General features: G+C 36.5%; 1 protein-coding gene across 8 annotated transcripts in view; it reads right to left on the reverse strand.

Moving 5' to 3' along the window:
* SCLT1 (sodium channel and clathrin linker 1) overlaps nt 1–27,062 on the reverse strand; it is a 286,904-nt gene that overhangs the window by 147,260 nt on the left and 112,582 nt on the right. For all 8 annotated transcript variants that reach the window (XM_069105365.1, XM_069105363.1, XM_069105360.1 and 5 more), the window contains 2 exons: nt 15,814–15,991; nt 6,790–6,888 (listed from right to left, as the gene is read on the reverse strand). In XM_069105365.1, coding sequence (XP_068961466.1) covers nt 6,790–6,888; nt 15,814–15,991 — 277 coding nt within the window. The remainder of the gene's footprint in view (nt 1–6,789; nt 6,889–15,813; nt 15,992–27,062) is intronic.

Below are 27,062 nucleotides of genomic sequence, written 5' to 3' on the forward strand. Positions count from 1 at the left end.
AAGGATTTTGAAAACCAAATAAGAGAAGTGGAAGAAAAGCTGGGAAGAGAAATGATAATGATGCAAGAAAATCTGGAAAAGAGAATCAACAACCTGACCAAAGAAAATAACACGTTTATAAAAATAGACTAACTCAAATGGCAAAAGAGTCTCCAAAAGCCAATGAGGAGAAGAATGCCTTAAAAAGTTTAATTTGCCAGATGGAAAAAGAATCTCAAAAGCTCACTGAAGAGAATCATTCCTTCAGAATTAGATTGGAGCAAATGGAAGCTAGTAACTTTATGAGAAATCAAGGTACTATTAAACAGTTACAAACAAATGAAAAAATAGAAGGCAAAGTGAAATATCTCATTGGAAAAACCACTGACCTGGAAAATAGATCCAGGAGAAATGATTTAAAAATTATCATACTACCTGAAAGCCACCATCAAAAAAAGAAGCAAGAAATCACCCTTCAAAAAATTCTCAAGGAAAATTGCCCTATTAGAACCAGAAGGCAAAATGGAAATTGGAAGAATTTGCCGATCACCTCTTGAAAAGGATCCCCAAAAGAAAATTCCTAGGAATATTATAGCCAGGTTCTGGAGTTCCCAGATCAAGGAGAAAATATTACAAGCAGCCAGGAAGAAACAATTTGAATATTGTGGAAACACAATCAGGATAACTCAGGATCTGGCAGCTTCTAAACTGAGGAATTGAAGGGCTTGGAATATGATATTCCGGAGGTCAAAGGAGCTGGGATTAAAACCAAGAATCACCTACCCAGCAAAACCGATTATAATGTTTCAGGGGAAAATATGGTCATTGAATGAAATGGAGGACTTTCAAGCATTCTTGCTGAAAAAACCAGAGTTGAATAGAAAATTTGACATTGAGAAACAAGAAGCAAGAGAAGCATGAGAAGATAAACAGGGTAAAGAAATCATAAGGAACTTATCAAAGTTGAACTATTTACATTCTTACGTGGAAAAATGATAATTGTAACTTATAAAACTTTTCTTAGTATGAGAATAGTTGAAGGGAACATAAATGTATATGTGTATATATGTGTGTGTGTATACATATATATATACATACATACATATATATGTCTGTTCAGGAGGATATATGGGCATATGAATACATATGTGAGTATGTATTTTATGTGTGTGTATATGTGTGTGTGTGTGTGTGTGTGTGTGTACAGGTATACATAGGCAGAGGGCACAGGACCAATTGAATAGGAAGGGATAATACTTAAAAGGTGAAATTGAGAGGGGAGAGAGGAATATAATGAGAGGAGATGAGGAGAGACAGAATGGGGTAAATTATCTCATATTGAAGAGGTAAGGGAAAACTGTTACAATGGAGGGGAAGAACAGGAAGGCAAAAGGGAATGGGGTCAACCTTACTCTCATCAAATTTGGCTTAGGGAGGGAATGACATACACACTAAATAGGCTATCTCACCCTACAGGAGAATAGGGGGGAAGGTGTTGGGAGGGGGGATGAAGGAGGGGAGGGCAGTTTGGCGGGGAGGGAAGTTAGAAGTACACACTTTTGAAAAGGGACAGGGTCAAAGTAGAGAACAGATCAAGTAGGGGACAGGATAGGATGGAGGGAAATATAGTCAGTTTTTCACAATATATCCACTATGGAAATGTTTTGCTTAGCTACATGTGTACAACCTATATTGAATCTTTCCAGTAAGGGTGGGTGATGGAGGAAGGGAAAGAATCTGGAATTCAAAGTTTTAAAACCAAATGTTTAAAATACATACATATATATAGTTTTTTTTTTTTACATGCAACTGGGAAATAAGATATACAGGTGCTGGGGTACAGGCATCCATCTTGTCCTACTTGAAAGTCGGAGGGAGTATGGGGGGGTATAGGAGGGAGCAGATTGGGGGAGGGGGTATACAGTGGGATGGCTGTATTGGGGTGGTGGGTAGGGGAAAGATGGGGAGAAAATTTGTAACTCAAAATCTTGTGGAAATGAATGATGTAAACGAAAAATAAACATAAAATTTAATTTAAAAATTAAAAAAAAAGAATGAAATTTAAAAGTCAAAGTAGGAACCATTTCAATAAGGAAGAAAAATGAAGTCTGAAGAAAATGTTCTATATCCATAAGGAACATACCAATTAATCAATTAATAAACATATATTGACTACATTCTAGGTTAGGCGCTCATCTAAGTGTTGGTGATAAAATAAAAAGCAAAAAACGCTTCCTACTTTTAAGAACTTTAATGGGGGGAACCACCACATGTATGAATAGGTACATAACAGAAATATACCTACAGAGTACATGAAAGGCAATATTAGAGAAATAGATTGGAAGCATGGCATATGAACAGCGTTGGACTTAAAATAAAAAGATCTGGCTTCAAATTCAGCCTCAAAAGCTTATTAAGTGTGACCCAAGGCAAGTCATTTAAAACCTCCAGGCCTCACCTTCTTATCTTTAATGTGAGGGGATTAGGCTAGAAGGTGAATATAAATTCCCTTCCAAGCTGTCAATCTCTGAATCTGTGAAGGCATTAGCAACCAGGGGAACCAGGAAAGGCCTTCTGCAGAAGGTAGCATTTGAGTTAATTCTTGAAGGAAGCCAGGGAGAGTTAGAAGGTGAGTAAGAAAAATATTTTATGCCTGGGAAACAGCCAGTGTAAAAGAATGGAAACAGCAGATGGAGTATCCTATGAGGAACAGCCAGTAGGGCAGAACGGCTCAACCATACTGTATATGGAAGGGAATAAAGAGTTAGAAGACTGGGAAATAAAAAGTTAGAAGACTGGTCAGGTTGTGAAATGTTCAAATGCCAAAGAGAGCATCCCATAGTTGATTCAAGAAGTAAGGAGGTGGGGCGGCTAGGTGGTGCAGTGAATAAGAGCTCCAGCCCCGGAGTCAGAGGACCTGAGTTTGGTTCCGGCCTCAAACACTTAACACCCACACACACAAAAAAAGGTAGCCTTGTAACCTTGGGCAAGTTACTTAACCCCAATTGCCCTCCAAAAGGCAAAAAAAAAAAAAGTAAGGAGGAGCTGTTGAAGTTAACTTAGTAATGAGAAATACATCTTCAGATCTATACTTTTGGAAAAATCACTTTGTAGCTATGTGAAAAAGAGACTGAGGAGCAGGAAGAGATTTGTAGGGAAATCAGTCAGAAGGTTATATAACAGAGCAGGTAAAAGGTATTTAAAATCTTAACTAGGGATGTGGTTCTCTGAGTAGCAAGTGGATATAAAGTAGGATGTATGGAGGTAGAAATGATAAGATTTGGCAACTGACTGGATTTGTGGGGTGAGTAAGAGGAAGAACTGATGACATGCAAATCTGTGATTGAGAGTACAGCAGTGCCCCCCACATCAATAGTGAAGTTAAGAAAAGGTAAGGATTTGCTGGGGAAGATAATGAGTTTTGTTTTGGAAATAATGAGTATGAGATGCTTATAGGATATCTATTTCAAAATGTTCAATAGGCAGTTAGTGATGGGAGGCTGAAGTTCCCATCACTAATACTAGGACTAGGTATATAGATGTGGGAACAATTTGCACAGATAATAATATAACTGAACCCAGAGGAACCAAGGAGATCCCCCAGCAGGTAAGCATATAGAGAAAAGTAAAGAGAAGCCAGTATAGAGCTTTAGGGACAATCACATTAGTGGACCTGATATGGATGAAGGAAGATCTAGCAAAAACACTGAGAAAGAGAGATTAGCAAGATGAAGAAGAACCAAGAGAGAACAATTAGGAAAACTCAGATTAATCATACCCAGGATGAAAAGGTGAGTCAAATCCAGAGGTTAAGAAGGATAAGTGTTGAGAAAAGGCCAGGTGATCTGACAATGAATACATTCCAAGTACCTTTAGAGTGAACAGTTTCAGGTAAACCATGAGGTTGGTGGCTAAATTGGAAAGCATATAGAAATGAAGGGAAAACTGGTAGCTCCTAGTAAAGACAGATTTAAAATACAGAAAAGAGAGCAAAGGCAGAAAATGGGATAATGTAAAAACTATCCTGTGAATGGTCCTGGAAATTAGTGTCAGGAATGCTAAAACCCCAAAGGAAATTTAGGCTTGCAAGAACAGCTCAGTCCCACCCCCCTCACACACAAAGGGGTTTGGAGTAGGAAAAGCCATATTGTGAAAAAGAAGAGGGGTCAGATAATAGATAAGACCTTTGCTTGGAGTGGGTGGGATAAGTGGAAAGAGAAATAGGATGTACCTGTTCAATTCCTGTTTTGCTTTTGATTACTCTTGAAAGGAGAATAACCATAGCAATGCAATGTGAAAATAAAAACGGCCCACAGGGAGCTGGAAAACAAAATAAGGAGGTAGTATGAGACAGTCTAGATGATGATGAATTCATGTTGTCCAAATGCTTGGGTACTGAAGGAATGGCAGAGAGGATCCCTAAGCCATTGTAAGTGATATATGAAAGATCACAGAAAACAGAAAAGTGAATACAGGTCTAGATAAGAATGGATGTTGTTCTCTTTTTTAAAAGACAAGAACAATAAAGAACATAATTCACAAACTGCAAACCAGTGAGGTAAGACTCTAGTATCTGGAAAAACTGTAGGATAGATCATTTAGGAGATTGTTAATGAGTATCTAGAAAAGGAAGTGCTGATTATAAAGAGTAATCTTTTTTACTTTTTGACATAGTTACTAAACTACTAAATCAGGGTCATGTGTAAATATTGTTTGCTTAGATTTTTATCAAACCATTTGATAAATAATCTCACTCTCTTCTTGGGGGAAAAATGGAGAAAAGTACATTACATGATAATACAATTAGATGGATTGGCAGTTGATTGGATGGCCAAAGTCAGAGTAGCCATTAACAGTTCAACACTGCCATAGAAGGCCATCTTCAGATCCTGTACTTGGTCCTGTGTTACAACAAGGGGATAATCAAGTGGATTAAGACATAGGTGACATGCTCACAAAATCTTCAGGTGACACAAATTTGGGAGGAATATTTTTTATATTGAATGACAGATGAGCACTGGGCAGAATCTAGTAAGAAGAAATTCAGTAGGAGTAAATGTAAATTCTTACACATGGTTTTAGAAAAATCAACCTTATAAGTACAGGATGATGGAGACATAGTTTATGTGAAAAGATTCTAGGGATTTTAATGGATTGACTCAACATGAATCAGCAGTGTGATGTGGTAGTGGGAATCATTTGCATAGAGATGATATTTGAATCCACAGGATCCAATGAAGTCACAAAACAAGTTAGTATAAAGAGAACAGTGAAGAGAGGCCAGGACAGAGTCTTGGAAACACCCAGAATTAGTGGATGTGGCATGAATGAAGATCTTGCAAAGGATACCGAAAAGAAAGTGTTAGCAGGGTGAAGAAAATCAAGAGAGCAGAGTTATAAAAACTCAGAGTGACAGTATCTAGTGTTCAGAAGTACATGACAAGTGGATAAGTATCCATAGAAAAGCAAACAGGAAAGGGTCTTGTTCGAATTCACGTCATATGAAGATCCAGTGAAGGAACTGGATATGTTTAGTTTAGAGGAGAGAAGACTCAGTGAAGACATGACAGTTGTTTTCATGCATTAAGGCAGCTTGGTGGTATCATGTGCTGGGTATAGAATCAGGAAGACCTGAGTTCAGATGTTATCAAACACTTACTAGCTCTTTGACTCCAGAGAAGTCCTTTAACCTTTGTCTGCTTCAGTTTCCTCATCAGCAAAATAGTGATAATAATAGCACCTAACTCCCAGAGTTGTTGTGAGGATCAAACCAGATAATATCTGTAAAGTGCTTGGCACAGCCTGGCACAAAGTAGGTGCTTAATAAATGTTTATTTCCTTCTCTTTCACTCTCCCCTAAAGGGCTATTTTGTGAAAGAGAGATTAGATTTGTTCTGTTTGGCTTCCGATGGCAGAACTAGGAGCAATGGGTAGAAATAGCAGAGAGGCTTGATGTGCAGAAAACCTGTCTAACCATTAAGAGTTGTTCTAAAGTAGAATGGACTCTCTTGAAAAATGTGGGATTTCTCTCCATGGAAATCTTTAAGCAGAGGTTGGATGGATGACTACTTGTCAGGAATACAGAAAGTGAGGATTTCTTTCAGTTATTGTTTAGGCCATTAAGTCTATTTTGAATGTTAAGTTCTATTACAAAGCTGGAAGAGCTTGGATTTGAACTTGAGTACAATGAATCCAAATGCAACACTGTTTTCACTTCACTACCGTGTTTCCCTGATAATAAGACCTATCCCGAAAATAAGCCCTCCCCTTACTGTGTAAGATTCCTCTAAAATAAGCCCTCCCCTGAAAATAAGCCCTCTGGTGTTTTTCTGTCCAAAAAAAAATAATAAGCAACAATAACTGAGTCTCAGTTTTCTGGTTACAAATTTCTTTTAAAATCTCTTCTTTTAGTCTCTTCCATGGTCCTCTCTTCTCTTTGGTCCAGACATTTCATATCCTTTATGTTTTCCTTCTCTATACATGCATGTCTTTTTCCCCTCTCTCTCCACTTTGTCTCTTTGTGTTCCTGTCTCTGTGGCATGTGTATATATTGCGGATACATGTGCGCGCGCACGCGCACACACACACACACACACTCTCTGTCTCTCCTTCTCTTTCACAATCACTAGCTCAAACAAACTTCCTGCAAACTATTTCACAAGCCTTTACTGCAAATGCAGTTATGTGCTTGTTCTTCATGTAGGTGTTCTGGCAAATACCTCTTAAGACAGTATGCAATATTTAGTTATTATGTGCATATTTTTCTATTTTTATTTTAAATGTTAACAAAATTACAAGTCTAAGTCTTACTTCTTTCCTGGTTTGTACGGCAGTCTCTTGTAGAAGGCGAGACAATGTTTCTTTCATTTTCTCAATATCTTCTTCTTTCTGTTTCTCTTCAAGCAGTGCCTTCAGAAAACGAAAACTAATATTATTATAAAAAGTAAGATTAATGATAAAAACAGCATATAGGTAGAAATCTATTCAAAAATTACTTACTAATGAAGATTAAAAACTGAATTTTTAGTTTTTTCTTTCCATCTGCCTACAACAAACCCAGAGCAGAAACCAACATCTCTTGAAACTCAAAATGAATATTCAAATAAACTCTTCTATCCAAGTATATCCATTCTCTCAAAGGTAAGTAGGACCTGTAGGCACTTAATGCTTATTGATTGTTCTAAAAACCTTAGAGTCCTATTTGACTCTCAATTTCCCTGTATTCTCTCTGAGAGAATTGAGGGCGGACAGCAAGTAGTTAATTGTGAGAACTGAGTGAACCACCCTGACTACCTTGTGATTCAATTCTGGACTGAGTTCAGTTTCCTTTCTGTTCTATTATGGCTCTAGTCCAAATTCTGTCCTGTGAGAAAACTTTATTCAACTGTGGGAATTGGAAAAAAAAAATCTTATTGCATTGTTTCAACCTAGCCCTGTGTGGCTGGGAAGCTAGATCACCCTATAATGGGAATGGGAATTTGAAGATCTTCCCTGCCTCTTAACAGACCTACAGGGGAATTTGAAGACCTCCCCTGCTTTGAAAGTAAATTCTGCCCCTTAATAAGCTGAACTGAAATCACATTGCTAAAGGGTGAAGCAGAGCCTACAGGAATCTTCCCTGCTGAGAAGATAAAACTCTGCCCCCTAATAGGCTGAATGTAGTCACATGAAGCCTGTGATGGGAGTTGGTTTTTTGAAAAGAAGCAGAGCCCACAGGAAGCTGATGTTCAGAGCTAGCCAGACAGGTGAGGGAGAGAGAAAACTCAAGCAACAAGTCTGATAAGCTCATGAGTAAATATTAATCTTGTATTAGTTTGTGGGAAGGCTGAAGGATGGCATGGCTCTCAGTGTTATTATGGCTTCTGAATATTTCTGGTACTTTGATGGAGTCAGCTTACTGGTTTGGGGATTCAGTTTTCTGGTGTCTAAATAAATCCTTCAGTTCTATCCTCTATATGGAGAATCTGGTATATTGTGCGATCAAATGTCATGTGATACTTTTAGTCACAGTCTTTATTGTCATCGTGGGTACTGTAAATATTGCATTGGCACTACACACCTCTACCTACTACTTAGAGATGCTTAACCAAGAACCTAGATTATGCTGACCAGAAATCTAGTCAGATCCAAAGACTGATTCAAGGAATTTTCTCACAATTGTACATTTCAAGCAACCCATATGTCTTTTCTAAAAACTGGGCCCTATATAAGTTACAGATACTTGCGGGGAATGGAATACTTCTCTTTTGGGAATTTTTTTCAGGGAATTAAACCTGTTCACTCTCTCCCACCCAACTCGGGAAGTCCCTAATCTTTCATCCAATTATTAATCAAATGATCCAATGTTATACTGTTTCCTTTTAATTAATTGGCTGTATTGATTAATTGTTTTGAATGAATAAAAGTCTGTCTCCTCCTATATTCAAGGTCCAGCCCTAAGCTGAGGAAGGGGCCTGGTTCTGATGTCAGGCAATTGGCATGAACTGCTTAATAAATCAAAGTTCTTGGAAGCTTTAACTTCTGTTTCCTCAGTCATTTCATCTTTTGCCCACATCTCTATGTAATGTCACCTAAATCTAGCTTCCTATATTTAAAATAGCTTGATTTTTCTTTTTCTTGTCTATTGTATCTGGATTTACCATCTCATGTTCAGATTATTTTAATAGCCTCCTAGCTAGTCTTCTTGATTTTCTTCTTTCCAATTTTTTTGCTGCTGCCATTTTAATCATGCTAATACACATCTCTGATCATGAGAAAGTCATTTTATCTCACTGGATCTCAGTTGTCTAGCTTGCAAAATAAAGGGGCTGAACTAACTGGCCTCTTAGGTCCCTTTCAGTTCTAAATATATGATCTCATGACTCTATATCACTTTTCAGTTCAAAGCAATTCACTAGATTTCTAAATCAAGCACAAATTCATTAGTGTAGCACTCAAGGTTTTCAGTAATCTGGCTTCTGGAATTTTGAAAATCATATTTAAAATTGCCTACATTATCAGGTCTCATTAACTGTATTTTACATCTCCTATACTCCAGCCAAATTAGTTTACCTGGTGTTTACCAAACACATTCCATGTTATCCACTTATATGCCTATATTCATATCATTCCCTATGCCTGGAATGTACCCTGTAAACCTCAGACATGTACATAAACATATACACACACAATTCTTTGTGTTGAAATTCTACACATAAACTAATGCACTGTTGGTGGAGTTATGAATTGTTCCAACCATTCTGGAGAGCATTTGGAACTATAGCCAAAGCTATAAAGCTATGCATACCCTTTGATCCAACAATAACACTACTATTAAGTCTGTTTCCAAAGAGATAAAAAAATAAGGAAAAGGGACCTACTTCTTCAACAAAATTTATAGCAGCTCTTTTTGTGGTGGCAAAGAATTGGACAGTGAGGGTATGCCTATCAAATCAAGAACGGCTGAACAAGTTGTGGTATAAGAATGTAATGGAATACTATTGTGCTATAAGAAATGATGAGCAAGTGGTTTTCAGAAAAAACCGGCGAAGACTTACATGAACTAATGCAAAGTGAAGTACATAGAACAGGAGAAGATTGTACACAGTAATAGCAACAATGTATGAAAACCAACAATGAATGACTTTGTTATTCCCAGCACTACAATGATCCAAGACAATTCCAAATGTCTCAGGTATTCACAACTAGAGAAAGAATTGATGGAGTCTGAATATAGATGAAAACATACTATTTCCATTTCTTTGTTTTTTTCATATTTTTTTCTTTTGGTCTGTTTCTTCTTCCACAATATGACTAACATGGAAATATATTTTATATGATTGGAAATATATAACCTGTATCAAACTGCTGACCATTTTAGGGAAGAGGGAAATGAAGGAGGGAGGGACAAAATTGGGAACTCAAAATTTTTAAATGAATGTTAAATTTGTCATTATATGTAATTACAAAAATAAAATACTATTCAAAAAATGAAATCCTACCCACTTAGTTTTCAAGGCTAACCTTTTTTATGAAGACCTATTTGATCTGTAGTCAAATATGACCTTTCTCATCCTCTGAATTTTCATAGCAGCTGTTGCTACCTCTAATAAACGCTTTTCACACTATATCCTGTATTTAAGTTGGGTACCTATCTTATCTCTCCTCAATAATCAGAGAATGTAGTTTCTTTCTTTTTTTTTTTTTTTTTTCTTTTTGGAGGGCAATTCGGGTTAAGCAATTTGCGGAAGGTCACACACAGCTAGTTTTTGTGTTAAGTGTCTGAGGCTGGATGTGAACTCAGTTCCTCCTGACTCTAGGGCCGGTGCTCTATTCACTGTACCACCTAGCCGCCCCAATTGAGTTCATTTCCAATAGCTTTGATGTCAGGTTTTTTTTTTTTTAAGGACACACAATTTTTAAAAGATAAATTTCCTAAGAATATAATTTATTCCTAATATTCTCTTTTGAGGCATTAAAAATAAAGTATGTTAGGAACACCCAGATTAAATACAGTTAAAGCTGTGTGGTAGAGAACTTATATAACAAATAAAATCCTGTTGTGTATTCTTTAGCATATTGATTTTAATAGCTTTGTAAACTAGTAATTTAAACGTAGTTGTATTCACTTACAGTTCTATCTACTTGTATCCAGTTCTCTTCTAGGTTTAATCTGATCAATACCAACATACTTTTTTTATAAATTAATTTATTTCTAGTTTACAACATTCAATTTCACAAGCTTTTGAGTTCCAAGTTTTCTCCCCTTCTCTCCCCTCCCTCTTCCCCAAAGAGAGCATGCAGTCTGATATAAATTCTATATATACCTTCATATTAAACATGCTTTCACTTTAGTCATGACCAACATATATGTTTGAGCTTGGTTTGACCAATTAACGCACATTTTTATTTTTAACAGCGTACCTAATAGCCATTTGCTTAGATCTATTAAGTATTTGATAAAGTAAAACTCTGAAATCAATAATATAAAACTTATTAAGTGCCTACTGTGAGTTAGTGAATAATATCACACTGCAACAAGTGAAGAAGTAGCAACAGGAATAGCTGGGGAAAAATAATGGATCAAGTGCACTTAATCCAATATGAGATTCCTTCCTACCCCCAAAGACAATATAATTATCTAAGAACTAAGTAACTGGGAGTTAGAGATTTAAAAGCTAGTAATTCTATTATTTAAATTGAGGACTATAATGATGATGGGCTCTGAAATAGTATTTATTCATGTCTACCATAGTGTTCAGTCATTTTTATTATCTGGCTCACTGGTGTCGTACATTGTTCCTACTTCAGTGAATAGTCATCCTTGAATCTTTAATCATAGTTTCATGTTTTTTTTTTATCAATTTCAAATGGCTCTAATATTTTTACTTATTGCTTCTTATTCGTTTTTGTTTTTTTTTTCACTCTATAAAAAGGCCTCTTTCCCGGATTCTGGAGGGAAGGACAGAATACAGAAGAAAGGAAAAAACTATATATCCCTTGCTTAGTAATGCAGACAAGTTCCACGTGTGCAGGGATCTTCAAATATTTAGCAAGACTATTAGCAAACTATTTTTTTCTGTTTTGACCTATTTCCAAAAGAATAATTTAGCTGACGGTTTGTATTTCTCAGAAGAGGTGATAGCATATGAAAACAGGATTTGTTAAACTTGAAAATAAATTCTTCTTGAGACAAAATGGTATTGTGAAAAGAACAACACTGACTATAGCATCACAGAATCTTAGTTTGAATCTCAATTTTGCAGCTTACTATTTTTATGACCTTTGTAAGTTGCTTAACCTCTGTGGACCTAAGTTTCCTGATAGGTGATGAGATTAAATGATCTCTAAAGTCTAAATTCCATGATTATTCTACGCTCAAACTTACAAATTAAGGAAACCATCACAATGAACACTAAATTACTCACCTTGATAAATTATAGCAAAACCCCAATTAGTTGGAATACTCAGTTCAAGCTATACCTCTTATAAAAGTCTATCTAAATACCAAAGCTCATGGTGCTCTCTCCTCCAGGAGAACTTGTATGAATTTTGTATATATTTTGTATTGATTTATCTGTGTAGATTTAGAATGTAAGCTTCAGTTATGCCAGACTGGTTTCATTTTTGTCTCTGTAACTTCTGCCTAGTACAATGCCTGCCATGTAGCTAGCAATTAAAAAGTGCTTGCTATACTAAACTGCTGGATGCTTAGAGAATGGATTGTTCTGATTAGTGAACTTTCTGGGTCACTGAGGGTTAAACAGAAAAAACATTTTTTGTTTATTCCTTGTTAATGACGGTCTTATTATGCGCCCAAAGCTAACACGTTAGAACAAAAATATATTTTAAAATTTATTTATCTTTAGTTTTCAACATTCATTTCCACAAGATTTTGAATTAAAATTTTTTCTCCCCATCTTTCCCCTACCATCCACCCCAAAATAACAAGCCTACTGAATATCCTTTCCCCCAATCTCTTCTCTCTTATATCCTCCCCCATCACCCCCTTAACTCTCCAATAGGGCAAGACAGATTTCTATAACCCAGTGCCTGTATATCTTGTTTCACAGTTGCATGTAAAAAAAACAAACAAAAAAATTTTTTTAACATTTGTTTTTAAAACTTTTGAGTTCCAGATTTTTTTCCTTCTTCCCTCCTCACCTGCCCCCACTGGGAAGATAAGCAATTCAATATAGGTTGTACATGTGTACTTGCCCAAATCATTTCCAGAGTACTTATACTGTGAAAGACTAACTATATTTCCCTCCATCCTATCCCGCCCCCAACTTATTCTATTTTCTCCTTTGACACTATCCCTTTTCAAAAATGTTTTCTTCTAACTACCCTCTCCCCGAATCTGCCCTCCCTTCTATTATTCCCCCTCTTATCCCCTACCCCCCAATTTTGCTGTAGGGTAAGACATCCAATTGTGTGTGTATGTTATTCCCTCCTTAAGCCAAATTCAAGGGGAATAAGGTTGTTGCATTCCCTTTCATCTGCCTACTCTTCCCCTCTGTTGTAACATTTTTGTCTTGCCTCCTTTATTTGAGATGATTTACCCTAATATATCTCTCCCTTTCTCCTCCCAATAAATTCCTCTCTAACCTCTTAATGTTATTTTTTTAGATATCATCCCTTCTTATTCAACTCACCCTGTGCTCTCTATGTATACATGAACATGTATATGCCCACACTCACACATATATATATACACATATACCCTCCTATACATATGTATGTATACATATATATTCCCTTCAACTATCCTCATACTGAGAAAAGTCTTGAGTTACAATTATCATTTTTCCATGTAGGAATGTAAATAGTTTAACTTTTAACAAGTTCCTTATGATATCTTTTTCTTGTTTACCTTCTCATGCTTCTCTTACTTCTTGCATTTTCTGTTCAGCTCTGATATTTTCATCAATGCTTGAAAATCCTCTATTTCATTGAATGACCATATTTTCCCCTGTAGCATTATACTCAGTTTTGCTGGGTAGGTGATTCTAAGTTTTAATCCTACCTCGTTTGACCTCAGTAATATCATAATCCAAGCCCTTTGATTCCTTGATGTAGAAGCTGGTGGGTCTTGTGTTATCCTGATTGTGTTTTCATAATACTCAAATTGTTTCTTCCTGCCTGCTTGCAGTATTTTATCCTTCACCTGGGAACGCTGGAGTTTGGCTATAATATTCCTAGGAGTTTTCTTTTTGGGATCTTTTTCAAGAGGGGATCAGAGGGGGGGAAGTCTAGGTGGCGCAGTGAATAAAGCATTGGTGCTGGAGTCAAGAGGACCTGAGTTCAAATACAGGCTCAGAAACTTAACACTAACTAGCCACATGACCTTAGGCAAGTCACAACCCCAATTGCCCTCTGATAAAAAAAAAAAGAGGCGCATAGTGAATTCTTTCAATTTCTATTTTGCCCTCTGGTTCTAGAATGTCAGGGCTATTTTCCTTAAAAATTTCTTGAAGAATGTTTTCTAGGTTCTTTTTTTGATCATTGCTTTCAGGTATGCCAATAATTTTTAAATTATCTCTCATGGATCTGTTTTCCAGGTCAGTGGTTTTTCCAGTGAGATATTTCACATTGCCTTCTATTCTTTCATTTGTTTGGATCTGTTTAATAGCATCTTGATTTCTCATAAAGTCATTAGTTTCCATTTGCTCCAATCTAATTATTCTCTTCAGTGAGTTTTTGAAATTCCTTTTCCATCTGGCAAATTTGGATTTTTAAGGCTTTCTTCTCCTCATTGGCTTTTTGGACCTCTTTTGCCATTTGAGTTACTCTATTTTCTAAGGTGTTATTTGCTTCAGTATTTTTTGGGGTCTCCTTTAGCAGGCTTTTGACTTGCTTTTTATGATTTTCTTGCATCATTCTCATTTCTCTTCCCAGTTTTTTCTACACTTCTTTTACTTGATTTCCCTTCTTTTTTTTTAAAAAAAGAGGGCAGTTGGGGTTAAGTGACTTGCCCAAGATCACATGGCTAATTTTTTTGTGTTAAGTGTCTGAGGCTGGATTTGAACTCAGGTCCTCCTGACTCCAGGGCAAGTGCTCAATTCACTGCTCCACCTAGCCACTCCTTTTACTTGATTTTCAAAATCCTTCTTGAGCTCCTCCATGGCCTATAAGCAGTACTTATTTTTCCTGGAGGATTTTCATGCAGGTATTCTGACTTTGCTGTCTTCCTCCTGCTCCATGCCTTGATCTTTTTTATCCCCAAAACAGGATTCTATGGTCTGTTTGTGCTTCCTCTGCTTGCTCATATTGCCAGCCAATTACGCGTCTTTTGAACTCTTTGCCACAGTAGAACTCTACTTCTAGAATGGAGAGAGCTTTGTCCCAAATTGCTGGGGTTTTTGCAGCTGCCAGAGCTATTAGGAGGGTGCCCTCTCTATAGCCCCCACAAGCTCTGGCTCACTGGCCACACACCCCAGGACCACCACCCAAGACTGCTATACAGATCCAAGCAGGTTAAGGCAAGGGATCACCCTCTGAATGGTCACTTTGTCCCCATGTGATCTTCAGGCCAGGAGCTTCTGAGGCAGCCACATAGCGCAGCCTCTGAAGTTTTTCACACCAGGGGCAGGGGCTGGACCACACTCTTCTGTCCCCTCCTGTTCCAACAGAGTTCTACACTGACCTTTTATACTTTGTCTTTGGCATTTAAGGGTTGAGAAGTCTGAAAACTGCCACAGCTGCTGGTGTTTTACTCTCCTGAAGTTTGCTCCCAGTATGCTGTGATAGACCCTTCCTGTCCTGTCTGCCTGCCAGGATGGCTTCAGTGGGAGACTTGTTTCTCTCTGTCACTTTGTGGGTCCGGTAGCTCTAAAGTTTGTTTAGTGCCATTTTTTTATATGTATTAGAAGTGATTGGAGCAGGAGCTCACACCAAGTTTGTGCTTCTACTCTGCCCCCACCAAAAAGATTTTTTAAAAAAATCTTTAATTAATAATTATAGATTTTGTAGTATGCTTCAGAGTAATAATTCTACCAATTTAAAGTGAAGGATACTAAAGAGAAAGGAGGTATAAGAGTCAGGATTAAATGTATAATGACCCGCAGAACACATTCTGAAAATATTTTAAAAATCAAATTCATGATAGATTTTTCTTGTTATTTGAATTTTTGTCCTAAAAATGGATATCTTAAAAGAAAAATAAAATCCCAGTTAATTGAGTGTTTGATTTAATGTATTTTTCTATATCAAAATAAACAAACAAAAAAGATTACCTGATAGAGACACATACTTTCATTTTTTATACTGATTTTGTTTGTTAATTGAACTTAGTTTTTGTCCCATCATTAAAAGTTAACCATTTTATTATATTCAGATTTGTGTGTATTTTCTTACCTGATTTTTCTGAAGGTTAGCTTCTTCTAAGAGCTGCATGCTATTCCTGGCTCTTACAACTGCTTCATACTTCTCATTTTCTAAGTCAGTAAATTCTATGTGAAGCTCTTTCATCTGTTTTTCCAGATTAGTTTTTTCTGTTCTTAGTTGCTCAGCTTCTTGGACTGCTACACATAACCTAAGAATGAATATTCAAATTTCATTAATAACTATGAACTGAAATTATTTCATTTCTTTTAACTACTGAAGAATGTTCAGAAAAACAATGGATCAAAAATTTACTAGTAAAATTGTATTCATTGAGACCTTACCTATCTAGAATTCTTGGGAAATGAGTTGTAGATAAGTGGAGTAAAGATCACTTGTAGAAGAGGTGACTAGGTAGTCATAAGTTAATTCTTTTTTTTTTTTTAAGCAATTGGGGTTAAGTAACTTGCTCAAGGTTACACGGCCAGTTATTTCTGGATGTGGTGCTAAGTATCTGAGACCGGCTCAAGGTTACACGGCCAGTTATTTCTGTATGTGGTGCTAAGTATCTGAGACCGGATTCGATCCCCCAGGTCATCCCGACTCTTACTCAGTGAGTACTCTTACTCAATGAGCCACCTGGCCACCCCTTATAAGTTAATTCTTTATGAACTGGAGTACTTTTACCCATTTTTATGGAAATCTTTACAAGACACAGTAGAGATTCCCTTATCTTCTTAAGCAGAGTATACAAAAATTAACTAAGACATTTCTGAATAATTCAAGTTTTAATTTTGTTCAGTATACACTGTTTAATTTCATCATTATGAACTATCAGCACATGTAGATGCAGAAATATTATCATGAAAAACCTCTCATGTCCTGTTAAAACATGCTATTTGGAAAACCTTGAATGTGGCAAACTGACGCCTTCAAATGCCACTGATTTTACTCTTCCCTTTTCAACACTCACACACAGCTAGGTGGCACAGTAGATAGAGTACAAGGCCAGGCACTGCGTTCAAATCCTGCCTCAGCCACTTATTAGTTGTGTGACTCTGGGTAAGTCACTTAACTCTATTCGCCTCAGTTTCCTAATCTGTAAAATGAGTTGCAGAAGAAAATGGTAAACTATTCCAGTATCTTTACCAAGAAAAACCCAAATAGGGTTATAGAGAGTTGAACATAACTCAAACAACTTACCAATAAAAACCATATAACACTCTTTATAGAAATAATGTAAAGTTTGAGTAATTGGATAAACATTAACTGCTCAAGAGTAGGTTGAGTTAATACAACAAAAATGAAGTATTACCTAAATTAATTTATTATTCAGCTATATATCAATCAAACTACAAAAGGATTATTTTATACAGACATGAAAAAATAAATAAATAAAATTCATTTGGAGGAACAATCTCAAGGAAAAGAATGAACAAAAGTAGGATCTTAAACTTATTCTACAAAGCAACAATAATAATAAAAAATAATTTGATAATAGTTTTTTTTTTTCCCCCCAAAAAAAGAGTTTGAGGCAAGGAGGCCTGGACAAGGCCTGGTCAACGTGGTAGCAACTTGATCCACCAACCACAAGGGGCATTCACAGGTCTATCACTGCAGGGCTGAGATCTGACGGAACAGGGTAAGAGACAAATGCAGGGCCCACGGCAATGGCAGCTGCTATTCCTCGGACTACCAACCCATAGCCTAGAAATTTAAAAAGCACCTGTCTGAACTCTCAGGGACCAGGATGGCACAGTGAATGCTGGATGCTCCCATCTCCCCCTCTGACCCTGATAACACAGAAATTATTACCCCTGAGCAAAATTTCAAACAGTAAAGGCTTGGGAGCCCTTGAGGAAGGGCCAAGACCCTGCCCCAAAATGAGAGAAAAACAGACTGCAAAGACAAAGACTCTATAATCCTATTATTGTGAGCTAGAGGAACCAAATTCAGGAGACAGCATTGACTCCACACCCAAAGCTGAAGTCTCAACAGGGAACATGAACTGGTCTCAAGCAAAGAAAGCATACTTAGATGAGCTCAAAAAAAATTTTGAAAACCAAATTGGAGAGGTAGAAGATAAAATCAATAATTCTTTTAAAATCTAAATTGCAAAATTAGGAAAACATTACAATAAAGAAAACAGCTCCTTCAAAAGGAAAATGTGTGAACTAAAAATAAAGTCTGAACAAATGGAAAAGGAGCTTCAAAAACTAACTGGGGAAAATAATACACAAAAAATTGGAATCTACCAAATTGAAGCTAATGACTCTATGAGGCACCAAGAATCAGTTAAACAAAACATCAAGAATGAAAAATTAGAAAAAGAGGAAAAATATCTCAATGGAAAAATAACTGACCTGGAAAATAGATCCAGGAGAGATAATACGAGAATTATTGGTCTACCAGAGAATCATGATGAAAAAATGAGCCTGGAAAACATCTTCCAAGACCTCATCAAGGAAAACTGCCCCAAGGTCCTAGAACCAGAGGGTAAAACAGAAATTGAGAGAATCCACCCAAAATCTTCGGAAAGAGATCACAAATTGAAAAGTCCTCGAAATATTGTAGCCAAATTCCAGAACTATCGAGTAAAGGAGAATTTATTATAAGCAGCCAGAAATAAACAAATCAAATAACATGGAACTACGGTGAGAATCGCACAGGATCTGGCAGCTTCTACATTGAAAGAATGTAGGGACTAGAATATGATATTTTGCAAGGCAAAAGAGCTTGGGTTACAACCAAGAATCAGTTATCCATCAAAACTGAGAATAATTTTCCAGGAAGAGATGGTCATTCAATGATATAATGGACTTCCAGACCTTCCTTATGAAAAAGCCAGAATTCAATGAGAAATTCAACCTCTAATTATAAGACTCAAGAGAGACATAGAAAGGTAAATAGGGAAAACACACACACAGACACAGACACACACACAGACACACACACAACTTGTTTTTTAAAAGAGCAAATTGTTTACATCCCTATATGGGAAGCTAATACCTGTTAATATTGAGAATTCTATACTTATGGTGACATCTAAAAGGGATACAGATAAAAAGAGGGTGTGGGTATAAATTAAACAAAATGATGATAACATAATTAAGGGCTGCAAAGGGACTACAATGGGAGAAGAGGAAAGAACGAAGCAGAAAAGGGCAAAATATGCCACACAAAGAGGCATAAAAACATTATAGTACAGGGAAAGAAGGGAGGGAGATGAACATTATATGAGCTTTGCCCTCATTGGTTCTAGTATAAGGAGGGAATAACATAATCAGTTTAGTACAGGACTCTATAGAGAAGAGATATAAAACCTACCATAATAAAGGGAAAGAGGGGAGGAAGAGGAGCATTGCATGAGATCAATTCTCGTCAATCTTGGTTCAAGGAAGAAATAACATACTACATTAAGTATGAAAATCTATCATACCCTACAGGCAGTAGGAAGGGGGAAGGTCTAAGGGAAGGGTGAAGGGTTAGAAGGGAGGGAAGAAGTATTATGGGGGAAGGGCAGGAAAGGAAGGAGGACTGATAAGGAGGGAATACTGAGGGAGGCCATAGTCAAAAGGAAAACTCTTGAGGAGGTAAAGGGAGAAGGGGAAAAATAAAAGCATAAACAGGGGAGGGAATAGGATGGAGGGAAAGATACAGATAGTAATCATAATTGTAAATGTGAATGGGATGAACTCTCCCATAAAACAGAGGCAGACAGCAGAATGGATTAAAAACCACAATCCTACAATATGCGGTTTACAAGAAACACAGCTGAAACAGGGGGATACACACAGGGTAAAGGTAAAAGGCTGGAATAAAATATATTATGCCTCAGCTAAAGCAAAAAAAACAGGGGTAGCAATCCTCATCTCAGACAAAGCAAAAGCAAAAATACATCTAATTAAAAGAGATAAGGAAAGAAACTATCATGCTAAAAGGCACCCTTGAAAATGCAGCAATATCATTACTAAACATTTGTGCACCAAGTGGTACAGCATCCAAATTTCTAAAGGACAAGTGAAGGGAGTTAGAGGAAGAAATAGATAGCAAAACTATACTAGTGGGGGACTTCAAGCTCCCCCTCTCTGACCTTGACAAATCTAACCTCAAAATAAGCAAGAAAGAAGTTAAGGAGGTAAATAGAATCTTAGAGAAGATAGATATGGTAGACCTCTGGAGAAAACTGAATGGATATGAAAAGTAATATACCTTCTTCTCAGCAGTACATGGCACATACACAAAAATTGGCCATTTACTAGGGCATAAAATCCTCACAATTCAGTGCAGAAAGGCAGAAATATTAAATGCATCCTTCTCAGATCATGATGCAATAAAAGTTATATGTAATAAAGGGCCATGGAAGGACAGACTAAAAACTAATTGGAAACTAAATAATTTAATCCTAAAGAATGAGTGGGTCAAACAAGAAATTATAGAAACAATCAGTAACTTCATTTAAGAGAATGTGGGGGTGGCTAGGTGGCACAGTGAATAGAGCACCAGCCCTGCAGTCAGGAGGACCTGGGTTTGGATCCGGCCTCAGACGAAAACCTCACTGTGTGACCTTGGGCAAGTCACTTAACCACAACTGCCCTCCAAAAAAGAAAAAAAAAGAGAATAACAATAATGAGACAACATACCAAAACTTGTGGGATGCAGCAAAAGCAATTCTTAGGGGAAGTTTTATATCCCTGAATGCATACATAAATAAAATAGAGAAAATGGAGGTCAATAAATTGGGCATGCAACTGAAAAAGCTAGAAAAAGAACAAATTGAAAATCCCCAATTAAATACTAAATTAGAAATAATAAAAACCATAGGAGAGATTAATGAAATTGAATTTAAGAAAACTATTAAATTAAAAAATAAAACTAAGAGCTGATACTATGAAAAAACCAATAAAATTGATAGTCAATAAAATAGAAAAAAAAGAAGGAAACCAAATTACGAGTATCAAAAATGAAAAGGGTGAAGAGGAAATTAAAACAATAATTAGAAATTATTTTGCCTAATTGTATGCACATAAATTTGACAATCTTAGTGAAATGGATAAATATTTACAAAAATATAAATTGCCCGGATTAAGTGAAGAGGAAGTAAACTACTTAAATAACTCCATATCAGAAAAAGAAATTCAACAAGCCATCAATTAACTCCCTAGGAAAAAATCTCCAGGGACAGATGGATTTATTAGTGAATTCTACCAAACATTTAAAGAGCATTTGACTCAAATACTTCACAAACTATTCGGGAAAATTGCAGAAGAAGGAGTCCTACCAAATTCTTTTTATGACACAAATATGGGACTGATACCTAAATCAGGAAGAAACAAAGAGAAAAAAATTACAGACCAATTTCCCTTATGAATATAGATGCAAAAATTCTAAATAAAATATTAGCAAAAAGACTACAGCAACTTATCATAAGAATAATACACTTTGATCAGGTAGGATTTATTCCAGAAAGGCAAGGGTGGCTCAATATCACGAAAACTGTCAGTATAATTGATCACATCAACAACAGAAATAGCAGAAAGCATATGATTATCTCAATAGACACCAAAAAGGCTTTTGACAAAATATAATACCCATTCCTATTAAAAAGCACAAGAAAGTATTGAAATTAATGCAATCTTCCTTAAAATAATATGTAGCATCTATCTGAAAACATCAGCAAATATTATATGTAAAGGGGATAAACTAGAAGCATCTCTAATAAAATAAGGGGTGACACAAGGATGTACACTATCATCCCTCTTATTGAATCTGGTACTAAAAATGTTAGCAGTAGCAATAAGAGAAGAAAAGAAATTGAATGAACCAAATTAGGCAAAGAAGAGACTAAGCTATCACTCTTTGCAGATGATATGATGACATACTTAAGAGAATCAAGTGAAAAACTACTTGAGATAATAAATAAATTTGGCAAAGTTACAAGATATAAAATAAACCCACATAAGTCCTCAGCATTCCTATGTATCTCTGATGAAATACAACAGCATGAGATAGAAAGAGAAAGCCCATTTGAAGTTACTGTAGACATTGTAGAATATTTGGGAATCTACTTGCCAAACACAGGACTTCTATGAACACAATTACAAAACACTTATCACACAAATAAAGTGAGATCTAATTAACTGGAAAACCATCAGTTGCTTATGGCTAGGTCGAGCTAATATAATAAAAATGAAAATTTTACCTAAATTTAGTGCCATACCAATCAATCTATCAAAAAATTACTTTGTAGAACAAATTCATTTGGAAGAACAAAAGGTCCAGAATATCAAGGCAATTAATGAAAAGAAATGCTAGGGAAGGTGGCCTAGCCATATGTAATGGTAATGTAATTTGAATTTGAAGACCCCTTTGTGTTGGCAAAAGTATCAGGTACTTAACACTTAATAACTGATCAAGCCTTTGATTGGGCAAACAGAAGGTATGAACTCCTGTCTCCTGTTACTAATATAACAGGAAGGGGTTGGCTGAAGGAAGTGGGTAATACTGTGTATATAAGAAAAGCCCCAGAGAGGCACAGTCAGAATTTCCTTGAGACTTAGATCTGGTGGCAAAGCAGCTACAGAAGAATGGAGAACTGGGTCCTAAGAACTTTTGGTAGTGGTGGAGCTTCTTCTGAACAGAAGCCCAAGAGCCCAGAGCCAGAAGGCCAGGAGCCAGGAGGCCAAAGCCAATAGCTAGAGCCATGAGACAGGAGCCCAGAATCCAGAGCCAGGAGCCCAAGTAACTGAAGCATGACTGGGATGCTGAGACTTGGTTTGCAGCTTGGTTGAGCCTTGAATTCCCTGGAGCAGAAATGGTGAAGGATCTGACATGGACCAGACCCTGTGAAGTTTAGTGTGGAGCAGGACCTCCCCAGAGAGCTGATCAAGGAACTGGGAGCTATCTGCCATTGAACTCAGGTGACAGTCTGGTGAATCCAGGTAGAATCTGGGACCATGGAAGGGGATCCAGGGAATCTGAGGACAGGCCCCAAGTCAAAATGAAAAGACCTCTCCTTGGGTACTGAGTAATTATGAATGCAAGAGAAAAAGGAGTCATATGCAGAAAAAATACCTATAGCAGCTCTTTTTGTAGTAACAATTATAAACTAAGAATGAACCCATCAATTGGGAAATAGCTGAACAAGTTATGATATGGTATACGATATGATTGTAATAAACTTGATGCATGATAAAAAAAATGACAAATGGGACAGTTTCACAGAAAATTGGGAAAGACATGATTTGATATAAAGTGAGCAGAACCCAGAGATAATTTATAAAATAATAATATTTTAAGGAAAAACACCTAACAAAAGAATTAAGGCCTCTGATCAACCAACCATGATTCCTCAATATTCGTGATGAAATATGTACTTACTTCCTGACATAGAGGTGATGAACTCAAGGCCCAATATAAAGCATACATTTTTTTTATATAGTCAATGTATAAATTTAATTTTACTTGACTGTGTGTATTTGATTGAGGGGTTTTGTTTTTCATTCTTTTATTGGGAGGGTTGGGGGGGGTAATAAAGGAGGCTACTAATAATATTACTAAAATGAAAAAGAGAGAGAGAAAAGCAGAAAAAAAGAATCTGACTTGTTCTACTAGAAAGTTAGAGGGGGATGGGGGAAGATATAAGAGAGAGCAGATTGGGGGAAGGAATATTCAGTAGGCTCACTCTTTTGGGGTGGAGGGTAGGGGAAACATGGGGAGAAAATTTGTAACTCAAAATCTTGTGGAAATGAATGTTTAAAACTAAAAAACAAATTTTTAAAAAGAATAATGTTTTTAAATTTGATAACCCAATTCATATATCTGTATTCATTCTCTTTTTCTTTCTCCTCATCCCCCACCCCCAGCCCTTCCCTCATGAGATGAATGCTTTTTTATCTATAAATTTTCCCTTATGAACTGTTTTGGTTATATGACAGTTGTTTTCCTACATACATATAAGATTTACCTATACTCCTTTCTAGTCTCATTCAATACTTGGAGAGCTACCATATCTAATTTTTCTAGAATTTTATTCTGGACCTGTAATGGAAATGCAAATTTAAAGGTCTTCCCTGCCCTTAGGCCCTTTGATAGGCTTAAGAGACTCTGAGAACCTTCCTTGATCTGAAAATATACTCTGCCTCCTAATAGGCTGAATGTGGTCACATGGAGCCTGTGGCAGGAGGCTTGGTTTTCAGGAATGGCCACACCTTGATGCTGTGTGATTGGGCAGTGGGTCAAGAGGGTGGTTACATTCTCTGACCCAGGACAAGGCTATATAATCCCTGGATGTGAGGCTTTGCTTTGGGGCTCACTTTGAGAAGTGTTCTGTGATTTGATCTGATGAGACTCTGGGAAGCCATTGTTGAGAGCCCCCAGGCTCTGAAAAACCCAGATGTTGATTTGGTATAGATGTAATGGTTGTACAGTTTGGAAACCTGTCTACTCGATCTATTTCTCTGTCTTAATAATTCTGTCTGTATACTCTGAAGTTCAGGGTGCTGACCTTTTTCCCCTGAACTAGGTAAACGATACATATTTGACTGATTAAAGTAAGCTTGTTAACCCATTTTGAGTTGCTTTCCTTTAACAAAGCAGATCTAAGAACCTGTGTTGGCAGCCACCCTGGGGACGCTGGGGTGCTTGCTGATACAGGACCCTAAGTGATTTCTTTGTCCATCCTTTTGTTAGGTTGTCTAGTACTGAAAGAGAAACTAATGGCTCATCTATTTTATCAGTAAGCCCCAGCCTCCAAAGCACCTACCTTTGTTTATTAATTCAATGGTTTTTTTGCTTTGAATTTTGTTAATCTTTTCTTTTTTCCAAATTTCTATTTTGGTGCTTGATTCAGGGTTTTTAATTTGTTGGTTTTATAGAACCCTGTTATAAACAGGAAGACAAAAAACAGTTTCTAGTCACTAATGACCATTCATGTTCACCTTTTTATGAATTCTTGATGACTAGCTTTGTATGTCAAATTTTATACTCTGGTCTAATATTTTCACTAAAAATTCTTGGTATCTTTTATTTCATTTAAAAATCTATTTTTCCCCTGTAGAATTAGACTGAGATTTCTTAAGACATTTTTTATTACAAGCCTACATTTTTTGCCTTCCTGAATATCATATTCCAAGTTCTCTGTTCCTATGTGATGGTGGTTGCTAAACTGATATGATCCTGATTGTGGCTGCTTGGTACTTGAAATCTTTCTTTAAAGTTGTGTAGGGTATTTTATTTTTCACTTGGAAACTCTGAATTTTGACTATAATATTGCCAGGAATTTTCATTTTAGGATTTCTTTCAGGTGACTGGTAGATTGTTTCTATTCCTGTTTTGCCCTCTTTTTAGTGCTTAATTAAAAAAAAAAAAAACTCTTGCTTTATCTTCTCCAAATCCCCAAACCTACCCCTCTTTCAAGTTTTCATATTATTGTCAAAGTAGCCACCAGTTAACCAGGTAACCACCAGTTAACCTGCCAGACTCCCAGGTGTATAAACCTGGCATTATCCTAGACTTTTCTACCTCACACCATCTAAGCCAAATTGTGCTACTAACTGTACAAAATCTTTTAATACAATTCCTTCTCTTTATTACACTGGTTACCTCTCACCTGGATTATCACAATTAGCTTCCTCATTGGTCTTCTTGCTTCAAATCTCTACTCACTACAGACCTTCCTAAGGTCACACTCAATAGTCAACAAGCATTCAGCGAGCACTTACTATGTGCCAGGCATTGTAGCTAAAGTAATTTTTCTTGAGTTCAGATCTGAACATGTGATACTCCTACTCAATAAACTCTAGTGACTTCCTATTGTCTCTAGGAAAAAAAAACCTGAAACTCCTTTGATTAACTTTAAAGTATTTTACAACCTAACTCAAACCTATCTTTCCACACCTATACTATATGATCTACTCAAACTAGCCTGTCCTGAAGATGACAATATATTTCTCTTCTCTATGCATTTGCATGGCCACCCCCAATGCCTGGAATGCATTCTACACTCACCTCTGCTTCAAAGAATCCCTTTACATGAAACCTTTCAATGGGGAAAATAATAGCACCTACCTCAAAGGATTGCTGTGAGGATCTAATATTTGTAAAGAGCTTAGTACAGTGTCTGGCACATAGCAGGCACTACATCTAAATGCTTTTTTCCTTTTTCTTTTCCTTTAAATATGTATATGTGTCTCTCCTGATAGAAATCAATCATTGCTAAATATCAATTATAATACTCACATATTAAATCTTATTAAAATGTCCAAGGTATTAGGAATAAGTAGAAAAAAATCAAATTCATCTAACAGAATTTATACTCTAATGGGGGAGAGAATAAGCATATATATGTATATATGTGTATGAATATATATATTCACATACACATATATAGTTGATATTACAAATTTCTTAAATAAAACAGTAGCTTGGAAGAGAATTAGAGGGATCAGGAAAAGATTTATGCAGAAGATGGTACCTGAGTTGAGGATTAAAGGAAGAGAGGAACTCTATGAGGTAGAAGTAGGAAAAGAGTACATTCTAGGCATGGAGAATGGCCAGTGTAAAGATATGGAGATTGGATATGGAGTGCCAGGAAAAGAGAGAAGGCCAGTTTGGCTAGATTGCAGAGTATAGGAAAATGAGTAATATTCAACAAGGCTGGAAAGATAGGATGGATTCAGGTTGTGAATGACTTTAAAAGCTAAAATGAGTTTTTATTTTATTGTAGAGACAATAAAAAGGAACTAGAGTTGAATGGCTGGGGAAATCATGCTGTCATATCTGTACTTAAGGAAACTTATTTTGGTTCCATGTTAGAAAGGATTAGAAGAGGAAGAAACTGAGGCAGGGAGATGAATGAGGAGGCTTGGCTGCAATAATCTAGGGAAGAGGTGATGCAGCCCTAAATTAAAGTGGTAGTTGTGTTTATGGAGAGGAGTAGCATGTGAGAGATGTAAACATAGAAATGGCAAGATCTGGCAATGGAATGGAAAGGTAGCATGAGAGAGGTGGGGGTGAGGATAATCCCAAAGTTATAAATCTGGTCAACTAAAAAAATATAAGCTACTTGTCAAATACTGATTGATTCACTCATATTTTTATTCCCAGTGCCCAGCTCAGTGCCTAACATATGGGTAAGCCCTTAACAAATACTTGTTCATTAATTATTGTTGATCCGATGTTCACACAACATAGATATACAATATAAATGTATTATAATACTGAGTATATGTTATATACAATATCTTCATGAAGATAGGGACTATTTTCTTACCTAAACTTTA

This window comes from Petaurus breviceps, unplaced genomic scaffold (assembly GCF_028583685.1).
Source record: "Petaurus breviceps papuanus isolate PSGF00001 unplaced genomic scaffold, PetGlider_PUasm1.0 76, whole genome shotgun sequence".
NCBI classification, from domain to species: domain Eukaryota; kingdom Metazoa; phylum Chordata; class Mammalia; order Diprotodontia; family Petauridae; genus Petaurus; species Petaurus breviceps.